Below are 22,856 nucleotides of genomic sequence, written 5' to 3' on the forward strand. Positions count from 1 at the left end.
GAACACAGACTCACTCCGCAAATACAGGAAGGGATCCTAGACTGCATTTTTTTCTTTTAATTCTGCTACTCTTAAGCAACATTTGGAAATAAGCCAATATACATCTGTTTATCCTGTAATCTGTAAAATCACAGGCTCGTTCTTCACTTTTGTAAAACTAAATGTTCTAGAAATATGACCTACTGCCCTGATATTTAAAGTTATTTGCTTATTTATAATCATTCTTAGTAGATGTCTTAGCTACAGTTTCATTCATTATATATATATATATATATATATATATATATATATATATATATTATTATTATTATTATTATTATTATTATTATTATTATTATTATTATTATTATTATATTAAAAGGTAGTATTTTGCTATTAAATAAACTCAGATAATCCAGTGCATTAAGTGGGCCTTGCATTAATTAACCAGCTTTTTCAATCTACACTAGAAAATTGTAACTGGTAGTATTTAGTGCACAGTCAAATTCAGAAAAGTTATTTATATATTCCCCATACTGTCTCTGAATGTTACTGGGATGCTGGAACAAAATACCTAGAAATATCAGCAATGTACCATCCTTGACTACTTCTTGGCTACTCCTGAAAACTTACATGTTCTGACTATACCTGCAGCCCCTACAATCCATATAATGTTATCTAAGTTTAAGTTTATTCTTAGTTCTAATACAAATGTAATATTCATGTGCATTTTGTTATAATTTTGTATCTCATTGGTTGTATATCTTCTTAACTTTGCTTTCATTAATTTAATTATAATGTTATTTATTATGTACATTTTTCTGATCCTTGTAAGTTTATAATACGAAATATACTACTACTACTACTACTACTACTACTACTACTACTACTACTACTACTAATAATAATAATAATAATAATAATAATAATAATAATTATTATTATTATAAATACTAATCGTTCTGTGTATGTATTATGTAGAACAATCCAAATATACATATATTAAATCATAATATCTGGAAATCATACTTTAAAGGCTGTGAGAACTTTATTAAACATTTTGTTTTTTTTGTTTTTTTGAGGAAGGCCACATTAATATACACAGTAAAGGAAATACAGTCTTACACAGTATAAAACAAACCAGAAAAGACAACAATAGAACCCACTTAATGCAAATACAGAAAAACATTCAATAATAAGCGTTAAATGCAGTTTAACGATACTTTGAGATCAGTAAGCCATGACTTTTTGTTTTTTTGGTATCTTCCTCTGCTCTTCATTCATCACTAATATGAAAAGCACCTGGCATCATAAGCTGCCCACCAGATGACATAATGGCATAAGTGACAAGGAACAGCTATTAATTATTTTATTGATAAAAACATGTAGACCAAAATATCGTAATACCCATTTCCCAGGGAGGAAATTAGTTGCTGAGTTTTGGTCAACGTTTTTGTACTGAGGTAATGTCTCTCAAGAACAACCAAGACCCCACCTAGTACATATGTTAACAGAGTTGATTTGAAACATCCTTAAATGGCTCTGGATATGACTCCTCAAAAAAACAAGAAACATACGTTTTTCCTTTTATAGTTTTTGACTCAATTTAAGTCAGATGGATAACTCAGGAGCAATGTGAACTCCTACAAAAGCTCCAATAAGTCAACCAACAGTGACACCCAATATATAAATAATACAGACAGTCATAACACCAACACCAATGCAATAGGGCTAGTGCTGATGTTATCTTAGAACATAATGTCACATATAAATTCTTCATGGTAAATGATCAAAATGGCAAAACGCCAACAATCCTGTTCAATTTGTGGTAAGGATAATCTCCGCTCTGTTCAATTTAAGAGTTTCATTTCCAGTGTTCTGTATTTTAGAATTTAAAATATACTCCCAAGAACAAATAACGTTCGAGAATAGTGAATTGTGTTATTGTTATATGAATTTCAGAACATTTAGGCTATACACTCACCTAAAGGATTATTAGGAACACCTGTTCAATTTCTCATTAATGCAATTATCTAACCAACCAATCACATGGCAGTTGCTTCAATGCATTTAGGGGTGTGGTCCTGGTCAAGACAATCTCCTGAACTCCAAACTGAATGTCTGAATGGGAAAGAAAGGTGATTTAAGCAATTTTGAGCGTGGCATGGTTGTTGGTGCCAGACGGGCCGGTCTGAGTATTTCACAATCTGCTCAGTTACTGGGAATTTCACGCACAACCATTTCTAGGGTTTACAAAGAATGGTGTGAAAAGGGAAAAACATCCAGTATGCGGCAGTCCTGTGGGCGAAAATGCCTTGTTGATGCTAGAGGTCAGAGGAGAATGGGCCGACTGATTCAAGCTGATAGAAGAGCAACTTTGACTGAAATAACCACTCGTTACAACCGAGGTATGCAGCAAAGCATTTGTGAAGCCACAACACGTACAACCTTGAGGCGGATGGGCTACAACAGCAGAAGACCCCACCGGGTACCACTCATCTCCACTACTAATAGGAAAAAGAGGCTACAATTTGCACAAGCTCACCAAAATTGGACAGTTGAAGACTGGAAAAATGTTGCCTGGTCTGATGAGTCTCGATTTCTGTTGAGACATTCAGATGGTAGAGTCAGAATTTGGCGTAAACAGAATGAGAACATGGATCCATCATGCCTTGATACCACTGTGCAGGCTGCTGGTGGTGGTGTAATGGTGTGGGGGATGTTTTCTTGGCACACTTTAGGCCCCTTAGTGCCAATTGGGCATCGTTTAAATGCCACGGCCTACCTGAGCATTGTTTCTGACCATGTCCATCCCTTTATGACCACCATGTACCCATCCTCTGATGGCTACTTCCAGCAGGAACCATGCACCATGTCACAAAGGTCGAATCATTTCAAAATGGTTTCTTGAACATGACAATGAGTTCACTGTACTAAACTGGCCCCCACAGTCACCAGATCTCAACCCAATAGAGCATCTTTGGGATGTGGTGGAACGGGAGCTTCGTGCCCTGGATGTGCATCCCATAAATCTCCATCAACAGCAAAATGCTATCCTCTCAATATGGGCCAACATTTCTAAAGAATGCTTTCAGCACCTTGTTGAATCAATGCCACGTAGAATTAAGGCAGTTCTGAAGGCGAAAGGGGGTCAAACACAGTATTAGTATGGTGTTCCTAATAATCCTTTAGGTGAGTGTAGACTAATACATACATACATACATAAATAAATAAATAAATAAATAAATAAATAAATAAATAACGCTTTAAAGAGTGTCCGCACTGAAACTTGCTCACACTTTCTTGTGTTCGTGTAGCGTTACTGGACATTAACGTCGCGTTCGTGTAGCGCAAATTTACGCAGGTCTGCACGGATCTGCGCTGCTCCACCAATGGGAGGGCTGAGATTCTGCAGTTGTTGCCCAAATCTGCGAACATCTGCGCTACAAGAACGCGACGCACAGTCTTACGCTAAATTACAGTAGATTCAAGTCTAGCACGAACCATTTGGGTAACGATAAAGGGGAATAAGGACCGTATGATACTAAGTACCATGTCGCTTTAATCTTCATTAAAAAATGTAAAAGTCATTACAATATATCAAATCGTATATGTGTACGACTAAATAAAATATGTATGTAATTTGGTAATTAAACGACGTTAGGCTTTTTGAAAACTATTTGAACTCCCCTCGTAGCGTTGGTTTATTCCTCTGGTCCCCTGACAGGAAGAACCGGTGTTTACAGTGGATAGACAGGAAGCTCTGGACTGAGAAAGTAGTGCGGCCAGGTTTCAATATCAAAATGGATCAAACTCACCTGTTATTAATTTGATACAGAGCAAAAACCCACGCACGGTGAAATGGCTGGACCATTTTTAATGCCAAGGAATCGCAATTGAAACAGCAAGGAAGACTATTTGTCGGAGTGGGAGCCGAGTGTCTACCGCACGGCTCAGTGAGAGAAGTGAATAATCACACATACAGGTAACTTTAGGTGTCGTGTCCAGTGGATAATGTAGCAGATCTAGCTGTGAATTATAAACCATGAATCCCCTGCTGTTTGATTGTGTATGCATTAGAGTCAGAGGGCTGGGTACTGGACACTGGTGTATCGCAATGTTTATCATTCATAATTTGATATTGATATGACAATCAATTCCCAAAGTCGCGGCCATTGCAAACTATATTTCGTGTTGAAGTGTGATGCCCAATGCCAGGCCAGTTTGTTTGCAGTTACCGTGTTTAACTTTAAAATGTGCTTTTATTTACTTACTATTGAAAGCAGAGTAACACTGAATAAATACAATAAATTAATCAAATATTTTCCATCTATACTGGGCACTATCTAACGTACGGTTGCAATGTAGTTGATTCAGCCATTCGTTCAGTTTGTTTGCCTCGGTTGACATTATGTTTTTGGTTGATTGCAGGGTTTCTCAAACTCAATGACATGTATGTTATTTTGTAATGTTATTCTGTAGCCTACTCTTGCTATGCCTAATTGTAATATCTGTATTGCAGATTTAGATGGTGCTCAGCAAGAGTACTAGCACTATCTTGAAAGTTAACTAGTTGATTAAAGAATAATTGATTTGTGAAATGATGCTTGTTTCCAGTGGCATGCCTGTTCAACATGTACTGTTTTTAGATTAAATGTCATTGAGCTACATGCATTTGATAAATAAATGCATGTCATATTGAGAGGTTTGCCAGTAATCTGTATGAAAGTCATTGGTGTGGTCTCTGCTTATGCGGGTACAGCATTTTTAGTTCACACAACACACAGTGCAGTTGTACTTAACACTGACACTTACTCAAGTTTTGCTTTAGGTGCCTTTTAAGTATTTACTGCAGTAGCTGTTTGATATATATATATATATTAACATCTATATGTATATATGTGTGTGTAGGTTTTTTCTTTAGTCATGGTGCTGTGTGATTGACAGGCACTGGGAGGAGGATTTCAGTGTCCCGAAGGTGACCATGGGTTCAGAGAGCAGCGCACTGAGGAGCTGCACCCTGGAGGAACGGCTCCTCAGCCTCCCGTCTGGCCTCAGTATGTACTCGGCCCTGCTCCAGGACGGAAAGCCAGCCTCTGTCTTCGTCTACAAGCAGGGCAATGAGGATAAAGTCAACAAAGCGGCTAAGGTATATGAAAAAGGGGGAGAATTAAAGCCATACAGTGATGACCAGCTCTGTTTTTTGAGATTCACAATCATGACACTTTTAAAGGCAATTAATGAAATAAGTAGCATCTTTACTGATCAAAGCTGCCCACCATTGGAGTGGCTGGAGCCCTTATAGATTAAGCAAAAGATCAAAGACAAATAATTAGGGCCCTGTTTTTTACCTGACTTGTTGTTTTCTATTTTAATCCAATTGCCATGTCCCAGGAGCCTCCACAGTTTTAATAATTTAATTCACAATTAGGAAATCACCTGGTATTCTGTGCACTGATGGGTAGAGATTATTTTGCACAACTTGTCATATATCTGTAGACCACACTCGAAAATCAACAGCAGACCGACATTTATCACACAGAGAATGGAAGGCTGAGATTGACAGCTGTTAACAGACTTCCTCCAGTAAAAGAACAAGGCAAAGAAAGTTATGAACGCTGACATGATGTTACTTTTGTTTTGACAGGCATTTTTTTGTGCCGAGATTCAGGTAATTACCCATAACTTTGCCACCTGGGCTGTGCGTAGTACTTGGTATTCGGCATCTGAATATCAATGACAAATTGTGTATTCCTACTAGTAAATTAAATTATTTCAATTATTTATGTACACATTCTAACAAATAATATTGAATAAGACATATTAGTAATAAAGGGATGTATGTCCCTTTAAATGTCCATAGCTGGTGCAACTTAATAGAAAGACTAATTGAGCTGATTAAAGGATTTACAGGAGTTTATAAATCAAGTGTTTTAATTAAGATGACTACATGGCCTCCTTGCCTAGGGAGCCTAGTGCAGCCTTAGAAAGCAGGTCGCATAAAACGCAGGGCCCTATTTATAATGACTTAATTTTAAGTTATATTTGTTTTTGTTGACAGTTCGAAGCTACACTCTTTAATGGCTCCAGACCCTGGCTTCTCCGCTCCCTTTTGAATTGACTTTTTTAGTTACACCTAAAATAGATAATAACAATTTACCAATAATAATTAACCAGGCTATTTTATTTTCACACATTTTATTTTACACTTCAGTGCATATGAGTTTCCCTCATACCAAGTTTTCGGCCCTGGCTTCCATTCCAGCACCTGAAGACCCTGCGGCACCCCAGCCTACTGCGCTTCCTGTCCTGCACAGTGCAAGCCGGCGAGATCCACCTGGTGACCGAGCGCGTGCGGCCGCTGGATCTCTTGCTGGACAGCCTGTCCCCGGAGGAGGTCTGCGCCGGCCTCTACGACGTCCTGCAGGCACTTGTCTTCCTGCACGAGAGAGTGAGAATCCTCTTCATCAGTACTGGCGTCCAGCTTGCAAACTGTCTGTATAGAGCAAGTTCTGTAAAATAATGCTGTTTTCATGTGGTCAAATCAGTATGCTGAAATGTAACTGAACACTGGCTCACAAATATCTTATCATCCCTTATAATTAATTATATACTTTTCAAATATGTTCAGAATGTTGAGGGACCATCCGATATATGAATCTCGAGCTTTTAATGTTGCCCAATTACAGTACTTGGTGATTAAATACCTTGGCACTGGTGTCGGAAAGATACTGAATATGTATCTCCAATTGGCAATGGCTAATGTACATCTGCTTCGATATCAGTCTGGCACAGGATCTAAAATACTCCCTAACCAGCTGCCATAGTCAAACCTCCTAGGCCAATAGGCCTGCCCCAACATTTTTGTGTGTGTTTTTGTTCTGAACAAAATGACCAACAACAAAAACAAAACCTTCTTAACCTTTTGTCTCAACTGCAGGGTAAATCCAGCCATAATAATGTGTGCATGTCATCAGTCTTTGTGAGTGAAGATGGTCACTGGAAACTTGGGGGAATGGAGACAGTGTGCAAATTCTCCGAGGCAACTCCTGAGGTGAGAAGTCTTTTAAAACCGATGGTGGACTGGTTAAATATATGTTTACCCCACCTTCTGTGACATCTGAACTAACTGGTCTCATACCATATTTACACTTAAACCTAGTTAAGTGCCCTATAACCCATCGAAATTCACTCATGGGATAGAATAAGATTTCAGATTGCCATTTTTACAGCCCAAAAAATAATTTATTTGTGTCTGAGACAGCATCTAAATCTCAGGAAATTGCATCTTTTTTTTCAGTTTTTGAGTAGCATACGGACTGTGAGAGAACAAAGTGCGGTACCGCCAGAGGAAAAGGTATGAACGGAGCTCTTTGTGGGTACCATTGCTTCCATCGCATTCTTGTGAATGTGTATCTGCACTAATGCATATTCTGGTTTGAGTAATATAAATGCATCATTGTCCCTTGCAACCCACATTCTTTAAAACAGTTCAATTGTGCTCTTCCAAACTATCAATAGTGATTCTTTAAATTTAGGTTGAAGGCTTTAAAACCCTGCCAGACAATTTTGGGCATTCCCGAGATGCTTTTTCTTTCGGCTTGATGGTGGAAACCTTTATTCCACTCCTGACTGACTATGGTGAGTTTAATAATGTACTCTAGTATAATGTACACTAAAAAAATATATAGATTAATACTATGCTTAAGAAATTAACACTACATTTATATCATGACATTTAGCTCCTAAACTATCATGTGTGATTGCTGTTTTAGTGTCTGAAGAGCTGTCAGACAGTTTCCGCAGCACCCTGCAGAGCAGTCTGCTGAACCCTGACCCCTTGGCGCGCCCATCTCTCAGCAGCCTCCTGACTCACAGTTTTTTCAGGTACACTGGTGTTGACTCTTTAAATGTGTAGCAGAACATGTATCAGAAGTCAGATTTGTGACTGTTATTATGTGATGCACACCATGATAATTAAATGGAAAATATCTGTACAACTTTGCATAAGTACAAGTCGTAATCAAATTTAACTTGATATACAGTATTAAAAGCTTATCACAATGTAATTTGAATAGCATAATTTTATCTCATGTTATGGATTCAGAACTTCGGCTGTTTGTAATCCTTGTGTTACTTTTGAAGAATAAAATCCCTGAATGAATTTTGCCATTTCATACTAACAGGAATGATTTCCTAGAGGTGGTGAATTTTCTGAGGAATCTGACTCTGAAAACGGAAGAGGAGAAGAATGAATTTTTCAAGTATGTGAATGACAAGACAGAGAGTGACACAAAGTGGTTAAACTTCAGTGTAACAGAATACAAAGTACAGTGTTTCAGTTGTGTGCTTTAAAAGACTCCTGCATTTGCTTTATTGCATCAGCAAAGCCATGGTGTGATATCTCCACAGGTTCCTCCTGGACAGGGTTCAGAGTCTGCCCGAGGAGCTGATCGCCACACGCCTTGTCCCCAAACTTCTGAACTCCCTGGTGTTTGCAGAACCTACAGCCATTAAAAGTTTCCTCCCCCATCTCCTCATGCCAAAGAAGGGTAATCGTTTTTGTACACTAAAATGAACCTGGCTAGAGACAATGATAACATTCTCTGAGGCTATTAATTAAGGGCTGTAATGTGCATTTGTTATGTGCGTCATGATGACTGTAAAGAATTCAGAAATCCAACACTCCCCTCTCCATTAGCAGACTCAGGCGACGGCAGCCAGGAGTGTCTCCTCTCCGTGTCTATCTACCGTAAATACATCATCCCCCAGCTGCTGAAGTTGTTCAAAGTGAACGAGGAGCACGTGAGGATGGTGCTGCTGTCCCATATCGACGTCTACGCGGAGCTGTTCTCCAACGAGGAGCTGAAGAATCAGATACTACCTCAGGTTCAAGAAGTGTATAAATAAATCCCCTAGATTCATGTGAATTGTGAACATGATATAATGAAGACTTTCAGTAATCAGTGCTTTTTGTAATAATCCTCTCCTGTATTTGTTTGGAAATCTCGAAGTCCAATCAGTGATATTTATGTGACAATAACTTGCAATTCTTTATAGCCCAGGTTTAAGTTGGTCACCAACAAGCAGCCTTTATCTTTTAAAACCTGCTTTTAAAAACAACAAACCATTCCAGCTGATACAGAAGTGAAAGTTATTGTTATATAATACCTGCTGTAGATGCACCCATGCGTGTGATTTCCTAGCTCTAATGTCCTGCCCTGGCTCCCTGCAGGTTTTACTTGGAATGAGAGACACTAGTGACAGTCTGGTTGCCATGACCCTGCAGAGCCTGGCAGTGTTGGTCCCTTTACTTGGCGCTCAGGTTGTGGTTGGAGGAGAAAGAACAAAGGTCTTCAAACGGACTACACCCAACTTTACCAAGTCAACGGAGGTCACTCCTGAAGGTAAGAACTATACATCGGGTATCTCTGGGGGGTATGAAGGCACTGTCTTTCGTATTATAAGTAACATGACTGAAGAGGTGGAACACCTGTTGTACTCTTTTACCCAGAACATCATTCCCTTTTTTCCTTCCCGAAAGGCTCTCCAGTTCACATTGTCAGTGCTTTAAAAACCCCACTGTCCAAGCCCTCAAAAATATTGAAGTTGTTCTCTAAGCCCTCTGAAACACGAGAGCTCGTCTTGGAGAACATGGACTCTCTCAGCGCAGCAGGACAACCTATGAAGCTACCAACAAAATCAGGTAAGGATACATGCCAGAAGGAGAGTTCTTATGCAATTATTTGTATATCAACAGAAAATAATATTAATCATGGAAATGTTTTATTGTAAGGTTTTCTGAACATGAAACATGGCATTTATTTAGTATCTGCAAACGTTTTAAGAATGTGATTGATTAAATGTAAGTAAAATAGGCCTTTTTAACATTGTCATGGATTTATTTCTACTTTAATGTGACCTTTCTTCCCCCCCACTACAGGTTCTGTAATCAATAAGGATGTAATGAAATTAACCTTAAATGGATTTACTGACACAAAGGCCAGTGCTGGAGATAATGGCTTGGATATGAGTGCCAGGCCTGTAGAGGAATGGCCGGATTGGGCTGATGCTGAGGACAGTGTGCAAAACCCAGACAGAACCAAAACAAACACTGAAACCAACATGGAAGAGGAGCCTTGGGAAGACTTTGAACCCTCTAATGAAGAATCTGAAGTGACTTCTAACCCATTGTCTTTTACATCAACGGCGAATTCACCTCAGAGTGATTCTGCAAAAAGTCCCGTGTCTGAACCGACAAAGAAATCCAAAGCTCTTAAGCTGGCGACTGCATCTAAACCCGCCTCTGAGAACCAGCACTCGGCCTGGGGCAGCGACTGGGACCAGAGCGAGGATCTGAGCACAAAGAAATCATCAATGGAAACGGCAAAGCAAAAACACTTAAAAAAAGGTGCTGGTTTAGGAGAGGAATTCACAATAGAGATTAAAAAGAAGGAAAAAGATCCTGAATTGGACTTCTTTGCCGACATGGTCCCAGACATTAAACTGTCCACAGCAGCTCTGTCATTAGCTTCTACAAGCACAGACACGGGACTGGGGACCTCAGGGGTCGAACCTGCAGGGCAAACTCAGCCCGTGGATCTGGATTCTTCAGTAAACAAGTTGACAATTACTGCAAGGTTTGCTGCGGCTGACGTGACCGAAGTAAGTTTCAGTAGCAATGCATCTACTCTAGATATTGAAAACCAAGCTGGGGCTTTGATTACTAGCTGCAATGATTATACTAATGTAATTACTATTGCTAATGCTTTAGATTGTGTGGCACATGGCCATTAGCACTGATTATATTTTTTTGCATTGGATTTCTGCAAATCTTTCACTGACATTTAATTTTTCTCCCCCCAAAGAGTAGAGCATTCCAATTTTAGTAAAAATATTTTTAAAAAGGTGCTGGGTACACTAAAAACAATATATTTTTAATACAATTGTTCCTATGGTTTAATTTTGCAGACTGAAGCTGCGGGCTGGGGAGACGACTTGAACTGGGAAGACGAGAGTAACTGGTGACAGAGGTGTCAGAGGCTCAACTATAGAGAAAGCCATACCCAGAGCACAGACCTGGGATCTCCACCCCTGATCCTCGAGGGCCACGGTGGCTTCAGGCTTTAATTCTAACTTTTGTCAGTTACTTCTTGGAACTGATTATTGTGATAATCAGTCAAATGAACATAAGCGTCAGCCTCAGATTGAAGACATCCTGACAATATGACGGATTCAGGTCTGGAGGACCAGGATTGGAGACCACGATCATAGACATTTTAGAGCCCATGTTCAGTGAAAAATTCTCATCAGGCCAACAAGAACATCATTTAGCTTCAGTTTTCATGTATAATGGAGTTCTTGTTTGAAACGTAGTTTATACAATTTTTGTTCCCAGATCATTTTTTGTTTCACTTTTGCCATAAACATTGAGATTCTTTTAAAACTTTATATTTTTCATTTTGCCACTGTTCCGACAACCACAGCTGAGCCAATGAATAATGGATTTTGTTTAATGGGAGGGGGACACAAATTCTTCATGTTTCAGGATAACGGGAAACCTTTGGCATTTTAAAGTGGCCAAATTTACCTTTCACAATAAATATTTAAATGTGGTGACGGAGATAAACTTGAAATGTAGGGGGAAGCATAGCTGTTGTTGTGATGCACTCAAGGTTGTTTGTGCCATAGAATTAAGTTTGCATTATCGTGAAAAAGGGCCTTACGATAGTTTCACTTTGATTTATCTAAAGTGAATGACTACATTTTAATTTGGGGGGGAAATTCACATATATAATTTATTTGTATGTACACACCTGCTGACAGAATAAATGATTCTACGCAATTTGTCTCCATTAGTGTCCTAGGATTCCAATTTTGCAGTATAGGATGTTTTGCCGATTTAAGGTCTTTTGAAGAAAATGTGGTGACCAATTAAAGTTGGGAAACGTGTAAATACTACATAATTATAAGGCAAAGTTTAATAAATAATAAAATGTCTTAACATACCTTATAATACACAGTGTAATGCAAAAAAACTCACAAAATAAGCAGATATAATTTACTGTAAAATTGTATTTTTCTTTGTATAGAACAATGGAGAACTTTATAAAAATGGAAAAGTATATACATGGTCTTGTGTTTGTTCCAGCTGGATCACGCTCCCGTCCGTTGAACCGCATTGATACGAGTTATCTGTGTCTCCAGCTCCTGTAGCCTGGCCACTACCCATTGTGGAGGTGGAGTTTGAGCCATTAAGGTCTGTAGCGTCTTCAGAGCACTTTCTGCCGCTTGCAGAGACGTCTCGTACTGTTCCTCCTCACTGGTCTGCTGTCGGGCACGCTTTGGACAGGGCTGAGGTGAAAATGAAGCAAGAGTAAGCACATCTGAAACTGAACAATCACTCCCCTTCACTTGAATGCATACAACATTAAGATAAAATTAAGATGTGATGGTGATGTTAGGAAAAAGAGTACATCACTGCACTATGGGTTTGAAAAGGGCACTTAATTTTTGTAATTTTTTCTAAGCAATAGGTTATTGACATTGAAACACTTCTGCATCCAGTCTGGTTAAAGTTATAATCTGTAACTCACCTGCAAATCACCAGCTGCTTCCACGGCACCACTTTCCAGTCTGTCTCTGGGTCGTTCAATAACAGAGCTTTGCAATTTTAATCTCTCAAGCCGAGCTTCCCGATTTTCCTCTAGAGGAACATTCTTTTGCAGAAGAAAACATATATTATTCTACAGTTTTATTTGAAATGCAACAGCCAATTCTATTATATAAACCAATATTAAAAAGTTACCTTGCTGAGAAAATTCACAACTTTAGTTTTAATTTCTTCTGATGGTAAACACTGGGGGATCACTTCTTCATGGTTAGTTGCCTAAATACAAGATCAATAAAAGTCTTAAACTGTGAGCAGTTGTTTGTTACATTTAAAATGGCTTATCAATTAGTTTCAGGAGAAGATCAAAATAAAAATATCCCAAAAAAAGCTATCACTGCTAAGGGTCAGTAGTCTTACCTCCACAAAGTGTGCAAAAGCCTCCAGTGTGTGGTGCTGGAGAAGCCAGGACCCGTCAGTCAGCAGAGCCGAGAAGAGGCTGGCAAGCTTCGGCAGAACCTGGCTCTGCACAACAACAGTCATTTACTGCCACTGATAAAGGTTTTGGAAGCATTTCTCGGAAGGGTTAGTAGACCAATTCCTGAGTTTCATGTTAAACGTGTGCTTTTAAAGTAGGGCTACTGTCTTTGTATAATGGTATGAAAAGGAAACATTTAGATCTGAAAAAACAACTGGTGAAATTAAATTAACTGATGAAAGAATTTAATGCATGTCTCAGATTCACACCCTAAATAATTAGCCACAACATGGTGATCATTTCCACACACCTGTATTTCTGGAGGTAGAAATATTTCCCCCAAAGATGCCAAGAAGTCCAGTGCAGCCAACACAATGTCATCAGGACATTTCAGAGGCAGAAGGGAGCTTAAACATGTCAGGGCCTGAAATTGTTATCAGTTAAAGTTATTCCAAATCAGATATTTTTGAAATGCACAAGGCACTTGTAGTTTGGATCAATAATGCACACATGATAATAGTATGTGAAAATATATTTATAAAACAAATCTGGTACCTGAGGAAGCACTTGAGGCTCCATACTCTGTACTAAGATGACTGAAAGCAAGAGGAGCAGTCGAAGAGTACACTGAACAGCGGGCTGCGACAGCACCTGCAAGAGACCGCACGAAAACATTGTACAGCTCAACACTGGCTTAAACTCAAATCAGCAACATCTCCATAAACCATAATATGAACAAATATAAATGATAAGATGCGTCTCTATATTGTGAAGAAAACGTAAATCATTGACATGTCGCTAGAGAGGTTTGTTCAGCTACTGATTTTGTCACACCTGGCTGACTGACATACGCATCCAAAGCTGTGCCAGCAGTCTGGAGACGGCCTGCAGCTGTGCTTCCTCCACGGCGTCTCCGGAGTCGCGAAACACGCTCAGCACGGCAGAGAGGGCCGTATTCTGAAACACAGCGACGGTTCAGGGAGACAGTTGCGCTCGAGTCTTTAAAATGCACAGTAACACACATACATCCCAATACACCACATTGCATTACACTACTGCTGTGTTTGGATTAGACCCACAAAACAAGCAGACCCTTGTAAAACTAATCCTTCTTAACCCTAACGGCAGTCTTCTCACCACTTTCTCCAGCTGGCCCAGCTTGCACCCTCCATCTAACCAGCTGGTGCACACAGGAATAGCCGACTTCACGATGTCGTCTTCAACTCGCTTCCTGACATCCAGGGCAAACTCTCTCAGAGGAACATGTTGCCAAATGCACAAATTCTGAGGCTCCCGGGAGGAGAACTTCTCCACAAACTCAATCTGAACAAAGAATAAGAAAACAAAAATAAAAGTGTTTCACTCATTGTGTACATTCTTATACCCACATGGCTGGATAATAACTGATTTTTTCTCACCTGATGATTTGGTGTCATCATTACAAACATTCGTCTCAGTAAGAAGGTCAACTGGGATAGCTGGTAACAGTCTCCAGGGCAAGACTTGATCTGCCATCAGGAATGACAACATATTAATTAAGCAGATCTCACAATCCTAGTTCTACCCTGCCTAAAACACAGAAGAAATACATAAAAGTCTAAACTGCCTGAGAAAATGCCAGTTCCATATGAGATGACAGGGTTAAAACTAATACTGAGGTCCTTTCTGAGTATCCTATGGACAGGTGTCCAATCCCAGATTAATGGACACTAATTGACACCTTTGCAGGGAGTCCTGGGCACAAATCTGTCACAAGGGACCATCCTGTTCTCAGGCAGAGTGCACTCGAGGGCACGGCCAACTCATCATGTCCGCTTGTATTGTGCAACAGTGTATAACCGACTATCTACCTGGCAAAGAGCTACCATTTCATAAGTGTGTTAGGCTAGTTTTCAAGATATCTGGAAAAAAAAAAAAAATCTATAAACTGTGAAGGACTTGACACTGATGCAAGTTGGGAAAAAATAGAAACATAATGTTCTTGACTGATTTATATGTGGATTTAAATGTTGCCAAAGGCTTTTAGACTGTTTCAATGGTACAGTGTGCACTTGATTATGGGGAGTTCATTTGTGTGGGCTTACCAGGTGAGATACGAGGGTCACGTGATGCTGACAGAGTTCTGCTGTCCCATAGCTGTGAACAGAATGTCTCTGTGAGTTTAAACAAATCAATTAAGCAAACCTGGAACATCTCATGAAATGTGAACTGTCCAATTCAGACTCAATAGTTCGTTAGTTACTGAATAGTACCACGGTAAGTCTTTTAAAGTATTCAGATACTAATTAACAATACAAAGCAACAGAAGGGAATGTTACTTTACATAATTTGAAATAAAAAAAACTACACATTTAATATAAAGATGTTCAATGATAATGCAATTATTTTATACTTTTAAGTTGATTTCAAATTAGAGTGAATTCTGTTATGACACTGGTTAATTAATTTGCTTTTGTTCTAAAGACCCATCCTACACCACTAAAACCACAAAACATACCGAACTAGAAAGCACCAGGCATCTGCAGCAAGTAGAGCCGTCTGAGCATCAGGACAGAGCAGAGCCGTCAGCAGGGTGTGCTCCTGCATCAAGAGAGAAGGACACTCACAGTCACAACTGGTTCAGCTGAGTACATGGTATATTACTTTTTCTGATACCTATAAATAGGTCAGAACTATCAATTTTACACTTCTCGATATATTTAAAGATTACAAAACAAGGATAAACCACAGATGTGATCCCAGTTTTATGTAATTTAATTTGCATTACATGTATTTACTGTTACTATTGTACTATTGTACAACCTCGTCTGTAGAATTTTAAAGACATTTTAAAAACAAGAAACAAGATAAGAGCCTTTCATAGTTTTAAAGATCTAAATATATCAAAATATATTTGCAGTTGAGCAGGAATGCATTAAGTTGCATGAACGCATTCAGCGAGAATGTGTAGAGTTACCAGCTGTGGGAAATAGGCAGGCGGAAGAGAAGCGATACAGGCTGAAAGGTGAACACAGGCGTGCTGGTGCAGAGTGACTTGGCTCTGTGCCTGTCCATTCATCATCACTCCGGGCACGAGAATGGGCACAGCACGCTCCGTGGAGCACTGCTGGAAACTCAGGAATAGGGCCTGAAACACCGGCAGCCTGGCAGAGACGGGAACACCAACAGCAGAGGAGTGACCATCACATCCAAATAGAGAGGACAAACAAACAAACACACACACTCTAGTTATCAGAAGCGTATCCATCCTTTTCAACGCTCACCTCGGTGTCTCCTCGTGAAACTGGCTTCCCTGAAACCAGAGATTAAGAACCTCCTCTGGCAGGGAAGGAAGCTTGTCCATGATGTTGACAAGCAGGAGACATTGAGGGAAAACGAGCTCGGGACCGAACTCTGGAAAAAAGTCAAGAATAAACAGGAGGAGAAAAGTAACCAAGAGATGCAAGAGAGTGTCTGAAGTGTAGCCGCACTCACTGTTCATGATCAGCGTCTGCAGAATGCAAATGTACATTGACCCCAAAAATGATTCCCTTGAATTATCGGTTCAATATTGAATATTGCGTCTTCAGTGGAAAACCACAGCCGGGAAACGGAGGGGAATTTCCTCAGTTAAGTCATCCATTCCCGTATTGCACTGAACCCCTTCCTATTTATTTTTAATCTCAATTCATTATGTGATATTTTAAAACATGTTCAAACTCAAAGGAAAGCTCATTAATCCTCAAAAGGAAATTAACTCACGTTGTGTCTCTGCCAAAACAACTTCAGCAAAGGGTCTGAAGGGAAGTAGATGTGTGATTAGAGGGTCCATAGCCACCAGAATAACACTGTTTATCTCATTGCAATGTGCATCAGAAATCACAGGAGCATAAACGCTGGGGGGAAACTTGCTGTAAAACAAATAAAATAAATCACAGATAGTATGAAAAAAAAGTCTTACTCACTCTGACTTACGTCAAAACAATTAAATAACATGACAACGCAGAGAAAAACAACTATCTGCATTAATTTTTAGTTGGTATAAAGTAAAAAACTAAAGTACTAAAGCCTACAATATACACAAAATGAGATTATATGAGATAATGAGATATGGTAATTACCTGTACATCTGAAGATACAGATGGTGGAGTCGACCGCAAGATTTGGACAGATAAGGTTTGAATTCCTGCATTACAGAAAAGAACAAAATATGAATCTTCTGTCTTAAACTCAGCATAGATCCAGAAACTTAACCAGTCCTCGCTTCGGCTTACCTTTATATAGTGCACTAACGTGTTTGCAAAAAAACGACACATCTTTGCCGTTTTCTGGAAGAATTTGCGTTCTACGCTCTGCGAAGATTCCTATAAAAATAATACTGAAAGCATATTAATTAATTCAACACACAGCACAGGTGTAAAGATGTTACTCGAACTAGAAAGGCCTTTGCAACAACCTATTTCTGCAGGCTAACTACATTCCAGTTCAGAGTTATCCAATCAAGACTGAAACCAACAGGAGGTGAAGTTTATGAAAACACGAATGACCACAAAGGAAGGCACACATGACTAGATGTTGCTTTTACCGGGGCTCCAGACTGCTTCATCTGCTCTGCAAGCTCCATGCAGGAATGAAAAGAGGCGAGGAGGTCGTCACACAACCTGCAGACAATGTCACTGTGCCGCAGTCGTTCCTCCAGCAGCCCCTGGTACTTGATACTTTGTCTAAAACATACGTAAAAAACACACAAATGCAAATAAACGGTGAAGATTTCAAAAAAAGCAAAGTGGACAGGTTATGAAATTCCTACAATTCAGTTTTTTGACAGAAGGGGGAAAAGAAAGAGCTTGAAAACTTACTTGATGATGAACTTCCATGTGTTCGCATGCAAAGTAATGTCCAAGTTAGATATTATGGAGCATATATCCAGGAGACTGTGAATCACTGGAATAGAGAAAGATATACAGTTGAGATCTCAGGACAGAAAATTCTCCAAAAGGTAATGATTTCATGACCTTGTTTCTACACACTTTGGTCTTCTGTCAGAAGAGAGAGGTAAGTGACAGAAGACGTTGCTATATAAACTACTTACCCATGGAACTCTAACTGCCATGACTGACAAGATCAATTTAAGAGAAAAGACAGAAAGGTGGACAGGATGAAGAAACAAAATGGGTAACCGACTTAAATGTGTACATGTTCATATCTGAACCCACCTATCACCATATCACACGCGTCTTCCTCGGTCGCTGAACTGTCCAGGGATATTCTATCCAAAAGCTCCATGAGTCCCTTCTGAAGTGAGTAGGCTTCTTTAAACAGGGCCTGGAGCAGGTCAACTACCAGCGATAACCGCCCATTATACACAGTCTCGCTCTCCTGAGGGAGACACAATACAACTGCTTTAAAACAAAAAGTGGAAACATTGACTATATATTGTAGAATACAGATGTAATGTGTTTTTTAGCAATTATGTGACAGTAATGCACTTGGGTCTTATGCTTTGCAGTCATAAATAATTTTCAGTCTCATCAGCCGTACTTTGGTTAATTTTAAAATGTGCTCTCCTCACCTTGCAGTACTGAAATGTGTTCTTCAAGACCTTAAGGATGCAGGAGGGTAAAGATCGAATGGTGTCCAGGGCAAGGGACTCTTCAAAAGAGCAGACATGACGCACACACCCAGACAGGGTCTCCAATACCTGGACCATCATCTGTGGATTTAAAACAGGATGGAAGGAACTTCAAAATGATCTGCCTTTCTGCTTTGAGTGACTAAATAAATTGCAATTTTGGTGTACTTAATGGGAACCATTCACAGAATCATTACTGAACCAAGCATCGTACCTGTAAAGCATTTCTCAGCAATGCACGCAGCTCTGTATTTTGACTTGTCAGTCCACCTATTTGACTGGCAATCTCTTCCATCAGGTCACTGAACACCTTGTCAACCTGGAATAACAAATATCCATCTGGAATAAATGTAAAATCCAAATTCCAAACTATATAGGCTACACAACATAATATGTACATGAGTGCTTTCCATTTTAGACACGTCTCTGCAGTAAATCCTGAAGACTTTACTGTAATCCAAGAGCAAACTATGGAACAGACCGTGTTCAACAAAGAGCTTTTAACAACATACCTTTGGTAATACCTTTGAGAAACACTCTTCCTCTAAATCAGCAAGGTTTAGGTGAGGTAAAAACATTTCTGTGAGAATTTTTAACACTCCTGCAACACACAAGGACAAGATGACAATATGACAATCCTTCATACAAAGACATTACATTATTTAGATTTTAGTATATAAATCATATTTCTCTCAGAAAAAGGGAAAATATCAAGTAACTATAGTGGGCACAGTTTGAGACCACAACTCTAGATTCCAAACTAAAAGTATAGAAATAAAATATGGTTATAAACAAGAAAAAATACTTACGGATACATTCATCCCAATCAGAGGTACGGTGGTACATGGAGTATACACTGTTAAAGTTTACACTGTTTTTTTGTTCCTTCCTTTGTATATTTTATGAAAACATGTATTACAACCACTTTTGGTTTACAGCTAAAGTGCAGAAAGTCCATTTTAACTGAGAGCTACATGCATGAATTCAGATTCACTCAACAGCACCAAGGAAATGCGGGATCAGGACTTAAAAGCCATGTCTTACATCATCTGGGTGCAAAATAACACACTTTTAAGGTTGAAGGCACAGGGATAGTTCAAACTGGTATAAATGTATTGATTATTTACTGGTTACAAGATTGTATGATTTGCTCAGACACAAACACCTCTTCCAATCGGATGTTACACTAAGTTTTGAACTAGACGATAAAGATCAGGTGCAACACTTCAAAGCAAATGGGTTGTTTTGATCAGTTTGACAATGAAGGATATGAGCAGCTTAGGCAGGACAGATCCGAGCTCCTGCCTGCAGGTCTCCACACTCCACTCGGTGACCTTCTCCAGCAGAGTGGCCTGAGACATCCCACAGTCCCTGCAATGCAAAACTGCATTCATGGTTTCAAGTCATGGACATATAAACCAAATATAAATCCGGGTCCTTCAAGGTGTCAGTATGATCGCAATGTGAACAGCCTTTGATCATTCTGAGGTGTTTGTGGAGACACATGTGTTCACACTACGATACAATGACAATCTCACAACTTACCTTCGTTTCGTTCAGTGAAATTCTATATACGATTTATTATAGTGGCTAAATTTGATATCGCTTACAGCATCACATAAAAACATAGATTAGCTCAACTATTATAGTATCAGTCCGGCGAGCAAACAACAACAACGCAACTTTCAAGTTTGCTTCCGTTTCTCCTTCCGTGTCCTGAAATGGCAGATCAAACCATCTCGACCGCAAATAGAAGGTAGAGTCATTTTTTCGATTGATTGTTTTTGTATTCAATTATATATTTGTAAGAGAAACACACCATCAGTATACGTGCATTTTAAACATTATTTGAGATGAAAAGTATCATTTTGGCTAATGTATTATTTTAGTTTTTATTATGTATTATCTGTTTAATATGTGTTTCCCCAAAATATAGCAATGGTTACATCCAGCGTGTTGGCGCTTTTGGTTGGCTCCACTTTATAAAGGTCAGGGGCAGAGACATCTGAATGATTAGTTTCTATGGTGGGATAATCTGTTATATTGCAAGGTTTATTTATTTATTCAGTGCTTGACATACGAGCTGCATTGTTGTAGCCTACTGCCAACAACGTATATTAATGTTTGTACAGCTTCACATTACCTGCTATGCATCAGTTATTTTGATTTGCACATGCTCCTTATTCATGCAGCCTACTATATTCCTGTAACTATTTTGCTATATTATAACAATATCCATTGTGTTGTATTTTACTTCCCTACACAGTTGTTTTCCAACTCAGTGAAGCAACACTCCTTAGTGTATTTGTCTTTGTGATATAAATGGACAGAATTCCTCTAGATGGCATGCTTTGGCTGAATGCATGCAATGACAAGCCTTTAAGATTACCTGTCATGCTTATCTCAAGCTGAAATATTCTGTATACATGATGACAATTGCTTTTGCCATTATTAGCTGTTTCCAGATTTTAATAGATATTATTTTCACATATTAACGAAGCTGTGTAACAAAAGAAAATACAGTCAAATATTAGTCATTTCTAATCAGTTTTAAAGGGGCCGCAGATTAATAATTTATTTTAAACCAGAGCTGATTATCAGGAGTAACACATTGACGTGTGCATATCATTTTTTATTATTATGCTAAACTTAATCGCACAGCATATAGGTGATAGAATTGCACAATAGAGTAAATTACACCAAATCAAATTAACATGTTATAAGACTGTGTTTTAGAGGCCTCTTTCTGTAGATACCTTTTTTAAAGAGTGTCAGATATTTAGGCCTGCTGAACCATATCATTTGGTGGGAATTAATTATTATACAAAAATATAGTCTTGAAGAACATGTTATGTAATCATATGTAAAGACATTGTTTGAAGTTGTATTTTATGTCTAGGTTTTCTATGTTGCATTGGCTGTTCATACAGTTTGTGACAATTCTGAGAATTTGACTTATCTTAAAACATGCATGGGATAGGAGTAGATAACCCCTGAAAAATTTAAAACTTTGTTTCCTACTTCTTTCATCACCTCTTAACCACAATCAACACGGACTCAACTGGTACCACTAACATACCCCATTTGCTATTCATGAGTACTGAGAAAAAATCCTACATAAACAGTACATAAAAGGTTTGCCCTTTTTACCTGGTCACATTCAGTGTAATTCATAATGTGAATAAAATTATGCTGTGAGTTCATTCAATTATATTGGAGGTTGCCAGTGTTGCTGATTATAACAGTCATTGTAACACTGAAATACACTGCCAGGTGTAATGGCGGAGACACTAGAATAACTTCAGCTAGCATTAGACTAATGGCATTTATTCTTTCTCGTTGTTTGTTAGTTTTTGTTAGTTAACCTAGCCAGCAGAGCTCCGCTTGCACTCGACTAACTTGCTAGCTATCAGGCTGAAAGAAAGCAAATACCACTATAGAACAGTTTTGAAACTTCATAACAAGGACTGGCTCTTATTTCAATAGAGCGCAATGTGCGAAGGTCTTTGGATCTGGAGGACATATTATTATTATTATTATTATTATTTTTATTTTTATTTTTTATTTTTTATTTTTTTTTATTTCTTGGCAGACACCCTTATCCAGGGCGACTTACAACATAAGAAGAAGAGAAGTACAAGGCATCAATCACTACAAATTCAACGTAGCTAAAACATAGCAATTCAAAATAATACATTTTACAGATTCCAATTACAATTTACACAAGTACAGTAAGAGACTTCCTACATCCTGGACGGTGAAAGCTAAGTGCTGTCAAGATGTAGGGTTACAGACAAGGGCTACGGGAAAGGGAGCAAGGAGGAAAACAATCAAGAACGCGACGAGCATAATAAGCTGAAGTGCTATCTAGCAGGGATAGAGGACTAATATTACAAGTGCTGTCGGAAGAGATGCATCTTGAGTAAGCGCCAGAATGAGGTCAAGGACTCTGCTGTTTTGACTTCGGTGGGCAGGTCGTTCCACCACTTAGGGGCCAGGGATGAGAAGGAGTGGCTCTGGAGGAAGGAGAGTGGAGAGGAGGCAGAGTTAGCCTTCTGGCACTGGAGGAGCACAGTGGTCTGGAGGGGATGTATGGAGAGACGAGTGACTGAAGGTAGCTTGGTGCAGTGTGGTCGAGACAGCGGTAGGTGAGGGTCAAAGTCTTGAACTGAATGCGT

The 22,856-nt window shown here is 39.0% G+C and overlaps 2 protein-coding genes across 6 annotated transcripts; one reads left to right on the top strand and one right to left on the bottom strand.

The window, feature by feature from the left end:
* Positions 1 to 3,720: 3,720 nt before the first annotated feature.
* On the top strand, positions 3,721 to 11,824 carry scyl3 (SCY1-like, kinase-like 3). 5 transcript variants are annotated; one of them, XM_066691944.1, is made up of 15 exons: positions 3,721 to 3,964; positions 4,891 to 5,128; positions 5,627 to 5,650; positions 6,245 to 6,430; positions 6,920 to 7,033; positions 7,280 to 7,336; positions 7,518 to 7,620; positions 7,755 to 7,866; positions 8,166 to 8,243; positions 8,392 to 8,531; positions 8,681 to 8,868; positions 9,215 to 9,386; positions 9,524 to 9,685; positions 9,923 to 10,644; positions 10,951 to 11,824. In XM_066691944.1, the coding sequence occupies exons 2-15, from the start codon at positions 4,964 to 4,966 to the stop codon at positions 11,005 to 11,007; spliced, it is 2,280 nt and encodes a 759-aa protein (XP_066548041.1). In that variant the 5' UTR covers positions 3,721 to 3,964; positions 4,891 to 4,963; the 3' UTR covers positions 11,008 to 11,824. The 5 variants fall into 5 exon arrangements, with proteins under 5 accessions (XP_066548041.1, XP_066548040.1, XP_066548042.1 ...); XM_066691943.1 differs by having other exon boundaries at positions 4,927 to 5,128; XM_066691945.1 differs by having other exon boundaries at positions 4,927 to 5,128; positions 8,684 to 8,868.
* A 212-nt stretch (positions 11,825 to 12,036) lies between these two features.
* Positions 12,037 to 20,390, bottom strand: firrm (fignl1 interacting regulator of recombination and mitosis). Its single transcript, XM_066691942.1, has 25 exons — positions 20,224 to 20,390; positions 19,950 to 20,049; positions 19,488 to 19,527; positions 19,191 to 19,279; positions 18,893 to 18,997; positions 18,619 to 18,759; positions 18,263 to 18,425; positions 17,906 to 17,990; positions 17,632 to 17,770; positions 17,321 to 17,410; positions 17,168 to 17,232; positions 16,809 to 16,957; positions 16,331 to 16,460; positions 16,024 to 16,210; positions 15,565 to 15,647; positions 15,152 to 15,203; positions 14,486 to 14,575; positions 14,205 to 14,390; positions 13,902 to 14,024; positions 13,623 to 13,718; positions 13,378 to 13,491; positions 13,010 to 13,114; positions 12,788 to 12,868; positions 12,576 to 12,698; positions 12,037 to 12,333 (listed from the first exon to the last, which is right to left on the bottom strand). Exons 2-25 carry the CDS (start codon positions 20,037 to 20,039, stop codon positions 12,136 to 12,138), a joined length of 2,724 nt encoding a protein of 907 aa, XP_066548039.1. The 5' UTR covers positions 20,040 to 20,049; positions 20,224 to 20,390; the 3' UTR covers positions 12,037 to 12,135.
* Positions 20,391 to 22,856: the final 2,466 nt, after the last annotated feature.

Source organism: Amia ocellicauda, chromosome 19 (genome assembly GCF_036373705.1).
Source record: "Amia ocellicauda isolate fAmiCal2 chromosome 19, fAmiCal2.hap1, whole genome shotgun sequence".
Lineage (NCBI taxonomy): Eukaryota > Metazoa > Chordata > Actinopteri > Amiiformes > Amiidae > Amia > Amia ocellicauda.